We start from the raw sequence: 6859 nt of genomic DNA on the forward strand, positions 1-6859 counted from the left end.
TCCCCATAGCGACCAGCTGTATGTTGAGTGCGTAGGCGAAGCTAGCGGGGGAACCAGGGGGTAATTGTATACATTGTCATCACATTTTTACTCAGACACGCACCCTCAGTCTGTGACAAAACATTGAAAAACGACTGCTTTTAATAGTTCAGCCAAACCATACCCATATTATTGAATCAAGAGAATGTTTCATAAAAAAACATTTTACATTATAAGAAGTTTGACTCCACAATTCAGATTATTTGCTTTTGAAATGCTTTTATTGTTTTGAGACATATTTCAAGTTATGTAAGTTTAGAATTGATATGGTGTTTTCAAACATGTACTGTATGCAGAATTTTCATCTGCGGTCTCGAGCACAAATGTAACCATATGAGGCAGTACAGGTTTGATCCTTCCAGCAACGTTTATCTGTAGGATGATATTAAAACAATTACATTAAATAAATAGTTGTCAGAATATTGAAATGTAAACCAATAAATGAATCAACAACATTTTAATATGTATATTACAAATATAAACAATATGTGTTATGCAATAGATGTGTCAACAAAACTAGCAACTTTATTATTAAAGCCCCGGTAATTGTCAGGATTCTCAAAACAAAAATAGAATTCTTACCTGTATAGTTTATCTCCAGGCAGTGCTCAGATGCTTTATGGTCAGGTTGTTCATTGCACCAGTTGGTGTAGTCAAATGGAGATCCGTCAGCCCACAGCCATTGTTCTTCCTAAAGAATGAGAAGAGACAATAACATTAACGTAAAAACTGACAAATTAGTCTGTTAAAACTGAAAACTGTTTGTAAATCAGAAATATTTACCACTTCACCTCCATGACCTCCAATCCAAACCTGTGCCTTAACAGTTACTAGACTCAGGAGAAACTCATTTTGTGCTTTACTGCGCACAGATGCAAGATTTGCATCAAGGAGTTGACAATTTTTCTAAAGAGAGATTTTTAAAGTCATTCCAAAATCAAACCGTTTTAGTTTAGATACAGAAATGAATTATACTTGAAAAAAATATAAAAGTACCTCTGCTCCGACCCAGTCAACTCCCTGGGGGAAGAACTTGAAACATTCAACTCCAAAAGGTGTCCATCCAAATGAACAGTCTTCAGCTATACAGTTCATGAAATATAAGAGATTTACTCGCTGTAACACTGACATTAAAGAAAGGTTTTATTTATTAAAGCTCTTTCTTTTTTCTTTCTGTGATTTATGCTTCAGACTGTAAAATCTCTTCTAATCATGAAAATATTGATTCATGTCACATATTTCCTGTTATCACATTAAGAGCACATCTGTCAGTCTGTCAGAATTTGTTCATACTTTGTAATTAAATTAACAAATAAATGTGTTTGTTACCTGCTGCATTCTCCACAGAAAAGACCAAGAAAAGAAGCACAAGACCTCTCATTACTGCCATGATAAATCTGAAAATGAATAACAAAAGTGACACATCTGGTCTCAAATGCAGACTATTTAAAAGTTAATATTAAAGACAAAAGCTACACAAGGTCAGTGGTTTAAACTCACCGCTTTTTGGATTCTTGCTTTCAGAACTTTAATGAGGATTGAGTGAAGCTGTATGAAGAATCCCACTTTTATACCTTTTTCTTCTTGACATGTAAACAACAGAGTAAAATGACGTGTTTTATAAGAATGTATGTTCTACAATACACTTACTTGGAATTTTGGGAGGTACTCATAGTGTTATAGATAGTTAGATACTGGAATTGATTGTCTATTATCATTGACTCAACACATATGCTAAGTTGCCTGTTATTATTTTGTAGCCAACTGTTTGTACAAGCATTTTAATGAGAGACATTAACAACATAACATGGGTTTTGTACAAGTAAACAACACATGGAAAAAAAGCTTTCCATGTTCTTCAAGTACAGCACATTCAGAGCTTTTGATTTTTATGTATTTTCATTTTAACTTGTAGGGCTATATGCTTTTGATAAAAGTAAACAATTAAAAGGAAATAAGCTCAATATTAATGCTTCGTATTTAAATTCAAATAAATACACTGTACACTGTATGTCAGTGATGACATCTGCCAGTGTCGTGGCAAATTTGATCATCAAATGTTGAGAGAAATCACGAAGACCAAAGAGCCAAGTTTCAAAGGTTTCAATCTTTAATTTGCTCGAACAAGTCAAAGAGGGACATACAGAGTTCATCTGAAGATGCCCAACGAATACACATCTCATTTTTATACACTGTTTTCAAGTTGTTATCACAGTTTAAACCAATCATGTTAACTTGACATCATCTTCCTCCAATCAGTTTTCATATGATATCACCTTTTCGTCATCCAGTCCCTCTGTGTTCATAGTTCTGGCCTACCATATTAGGATTTAATGGTTGCGTACGCCCCTCAAAAACAGGTGCCTCTTTATCTTGACACTTTCCTGGGGGTTTCGGACGATATATGATTTAACCATGTTTCTATTAGCTCATGGTCTAGCGATAATGAGCTACCAAGTGTCCTTGGTTGTGATTTAATTGGACTTCCTTACAAAAGTGTGTGGGGAGTACATTTTAGTGTTCAAAGATATTTGGTGTGTGTGCAGATGTTCAAATGTTCAAACTCATACATCAGCTTTGTTAAAATGAGCTCACTGTTTAGAGCAACAAATCAAACTTCCTTATTAAAAATGATGTGTGGTGTCCGTGCAACTAAGATAAGATGCTTGTTGTTCATGCAGGTGTTCATGAGCTCATTCTTATACATGATTCCCAATAAAAAATACATGAAACCTATAACTAACTAAATATATTATTTTATGTAAGAAAACTCAACACTATAATAGAAAAACCACCATACCAGCTGGTCAGCACATCCTCTAAGCACATTGCCTGGAATGTTTGACTTGATTGGCTGTTACTATTGACATTACAAGATTAGTTTCTGTATACAGTTTGTACAAGCATGTGGAAAGGTGCTGACCAGAAACCAAATAACTTATCCTTCACTCATTTCATGTATGCCATATAGTGATCTAAGATGACGTTATATAGATAATTTTAATAAATTGAAGAGGAATGACATTGGATCTCATTTATCGATCTAACTTAGAAATGAGCGCAGATCCATGTGAAGAAATCGTTTAACAACAGGGTTTACGCGTGATTCATCAAACATTCGTTTGCCGCCAAAATGAACAAATGATCGTTTGGGCTGCATGCATGACTGAACTGTACACACCAGTACTTCATGTATCTGCTCTACCGGACTGTTTACACACACATAGCATAATTTGCACTCTATTCTGCTCACTTGCACACCAGGAATATTACACTGAATGCTCATTTGCACTAATGGACTACTCTCATAACTGCATTACCTCATCTACTGCATTGTAACCTTCATAACTGCATTACCTCATCTACTGCACTGTAACCTTTATAACTGCATTACATCATCTACTGCATTGTAACCTTCATAACTGCATTACCTCATCTACTGCATTGTAACCTTCATAACTGCATTACCTCATCTACTGCATTGTAACCTTCATAACTGCTTTACCTCATCTACTGCATTGTAACCTTTATAACTGCATTACCTCATCTACTGCATTGTAACCTTCATAACTGCATTACCTCATCTACTGCATTGTAACCTTCATAACTGCTTTACCTCATCTACTGCACTGTAACTCTATTAACTGCATCTACTCATCTATTGCACTATAACTTCAATAACTGCATTAACTCATCTACTGCACTGTAACCTTAATAACTTCATTCATACTGCACCGTAAATGTAAGCTTCCGCGCAAGTTCTATCAGAAAGACTCCTCACATCATAATCAATTACCGGTTAACCTATCATCCCTAAGCTTGTAGTATAAAAGGATGGTACTCACCCTCCCCTTTCTTCGCAGAAACTAACGCATGAGTGAAACCTCCATCCTCCCCACCACCACCACCAGGTCAGGGTCCCAAGATCTTTAACATATGTTTAATAAATATTATTTATCGTTCTATTTTTCCTGAGTCTTTCTGGTAGAACTTTAATAACTGCATTAACTTATCTACTGCACTGCAACTTTAATTGCTAATATCTATAATTAATGCACACTTGATTCACTTGCACTACTGTATAGTCTAAATTGTTATCTGTTCATAACCACCTGTACATTAATGTTCACAGTATATAGCCTTCTGTATATATTGCCCATAGTACATACCGACTGTCATTTTGTCATAGAACATTCCTTCTGTAAAGTATTTTCATAGCACATGCCCATTGTATACTATTTTCCTGATATTGTATTCAGTATTTATTCAAACTGTATATCCTGCACTTGCTAATTGTACTTCTGGTTAGACCTAAACTACATTTCGATACACTGTACTTGTATATGTGTAATGACAATAAAGTTGAATCTAATCTAATCTAAAATATCTGTGGAACCTCCTGAGAGTGGCCTGGAGGAACAAGGTTATCCCTTCAGAGTGGCTACGAGCTGTTACAGTGTTCATCCTGAATGAAACAAACTCCACCACCACTAGCCAGTTCAGAAGCATCGTACTCCTGTATGTTGAGGGCAAGATTTTCTTCTACATCCTGGCCAAGAGGTTGACCACCTACCTCCTAAGCAATGGGTTCATCGACACTAGCTGCCAGAAGGCAGGCGTGCCTGGCTTCCCAGGTAGCGTGGAACACTCTGCAGTCATATGAGAGCAGATCCAGAGATCAAAAAGAGAGAGATGTGACCTGCATGTGGTGTGGCTGGATCCCTGTCACCATTCGTGCCCTGGTGACCAAGTACTTTGAAGAAATCAAGAAGAGTTGCATCCCATCAGGACTTCAAGACAGGCTGGCAACAGCTGGAAGAAGGCATTGCCATGGGATATTCGATCACTCCCATCCTGTTTGTTGCAGCCTTTGAGGTTATCCTGATGGGGGGAAGGGTGATGGTTGAAGTAAACTACCATCAGACCAAAGGCTACCATCAGTGAGAGGCTATATGGATGACATTACCACAATTCTCCAGACAGGAACATGTACAACAAGACTGCTGAAGAGGTTTGACGAGATGGTGTGGTGAGCGAGGATGAAGATCAAACCCGCCAAAACACACAACCTGTCCCTCAGGAAAGGGATTAGAAGTGACAATACCATCTTTGTCGCAGGTGGTGAGGAAATCCATTGCTGGTAAATCAACCAGTCTGCAGCCTGGGTCGAACCCACACACCAGACCTCTCAGATAGGCAGATGGGGGAAACAGTGAGGAAGCAGCTCACAGATGGCCTGGCCAGGATCAATAAGAGCCAGCTCCCTGACAAGTATAAGTATGGAGAAACTGGTCGACCATCAGCCTGTATTTCTATAAATTTGGATGTCTGAAATCTTAGCATTTAGCATTTTTAATTGTAAAACCGTTGTTTGCCTTCTGACATCTCACTACACAGTCACTGCCTTTAGCGCCTGCCTGCAGACTGCTTTAAGTTTTTTTTGGCTGAACTGCTTCTTGGCCTCTGTAATTTGATTGGCTGGAATTCCTTAAACCTTGTCTGATTGGTCAATCTGTTGAAATTGGGAAGCTATGATGGAAAGCCTGAAATCTTTAGCCAAAAAAGCATAACGACTAATGCTAGTCATGAAGAGTTTTTAGTTTTAGTGCTTGTGCAAAAATTGTGTTGTTTGAGTGCTGTTCTGATCTGCTGAATTGAAAATCTGAGAATAGTACAACACAAGCTCTTTCTTTTTATCTGTCTGTGATTTATGCTTCAGACTGTAAAATCTCTTCTAATCATGAAAATATTGATTCATGTCACATATTTCCTGTTATCACATTAAGAGCACATCTGTCAGTCTGTCAGAATTTGTTTATACTTTGTAATTGCATTAATAAATAAATGTGTTTGTTACCTGCTGCATTCTCCACAGAAAATACCAAGAATAGAAGCACAAGACCTCTCATCACTGCCATGATAAATCTGAAAATGAATAACAAAAGTGACACATCTGAACTCAAATGCAGACTATTTAAAAGTTTATATTAAAGACAAAAGCTACACAAGGTCAGTGGTTTAAACTCACCGCTTTTTTTATTCTTGCTTTCAGAACTTTAATGAGGATTGAATGAAGCTGTATACAGAATCCCAATTTTATACCATTTTCTTCTTGATATGTAAACAGAGTAAAATGACGTGTTTTATAAGAATGTATGTTCTACAAAACACTTACTTGGAATTTTGGGAGGTACTCATAGTGTTATAGATAGTTAGATACTGGACTTGATTGGCTTTTATCATTGACTTCACACATTGGCTGTTATCATTGACTCAACACATATGCTAAGTTGCCTGTTATTATTTTGTAGCCAACTGTTTGTACAAGTATTTTAATGAGAGACAGGTTACATTAACAACATAACATGGGTTTTGTACAAGTAAACAGCAGATGGAAAAAAGCTTTCCATGTTCTTCAAGTACAGCACATTCAGAGCTTTTGATTTTCATGTATTTTCATTTTAACTTGTAGGGATATATGCTTTTGATAAAAGTAAACAATTAAAAGGAATAACATTGTTAAGGGGAAATATACATATAAAACACAAGCGTGAATAAACTGCTGAAAATAAGCTCAATATTAATGCTTCGTATTTAAATTCAAATAAATTAAAACTATACACAATATAAAACACGGTCAATTTAATAACAAAACAAGGTCACTGTTACTATTACATTAGCTTTACAATAATTAACAACGTGTTTAATTGTACTTGAAAGTCGGATGAAACTGTTTTGTGGGCTTTGCGTGGTATTCAACTTTCCTTTAGCTCAGTTGTAAGAGCGTTGCATTGCAACCCAATGTTGTGGGCTCGATCTC

General features: G+C 36.6%; 1 protein-coding gene across 3 annotated transcripts; it reads right to left on the reverse strand.

Moving 5' to 3' along the window:
• Nucleotides 1-238: 238 nt before the first annotated feature.
• LOC130430790 (type-2 ice-structuring protein-like) lies at nucleotides 239-6163 on the reverse strand. Of its 3 annotated transcripts, none has more exons than XM_056759944.1 (8): nucleotides 6068-6163; nucleotides 5897-5964; nucleotides 1540-1619; nucleotides 1369-1436; nucleotides 1036-1121; nucleotides 823-945; nucleotides 622-730; nucleotides 239-411 (listed from the first exon to the last, which is right to left on the reverse strand). In XM_056759944.1, the coding sequence occupies exons 4-8, from the start codon at nucleotides 1427-1429 to the stop codon at nucleotides 341-343; spliced, it is 450 nt and encodes a 149-aa protein (XP_056615922.1). In that variant the 5' UTR covers nucleotides 1430-1436; nucleotides 1540-1619; nucleotides 5897-5964; nucleotides 6068-6163; the 3' UTR covers nucleotides 239-340. The 3 variants fall into 3 exon arrangements, with proteins under 3 accessions (XP_056615922.1, XP_056615921.1, XP_056615920.1); XM_056759943.1 differs by having other exon boundaries at nucleotides 1540-1622; XM_056759942.1 differs by lacking the exons at nucleotides 5897-5964; nucleotides 6068-6163 and adding an exon at nucleotides 5006-5551 and having other exon boundaries at nucleotides 1540-4920.
• Between the last annotated feature and the right edge of the window lie 696 nt (nucleotides 6164-6859).

Source organism: Triplophysa dalaica, chromosome 10, assembly GCF_015846415.1.
Source record: "Triplophysa dalaica isolate WHDGS20190420 chromosome 10, ASM1584641v1, whole genome shotgun sequence".
NCBI lineage: Eukaryota > Metazoa > Chordata > Actinopteri > Cypriniformes > Nemacheilidae > Triplophysa > Triplophysa dalaica.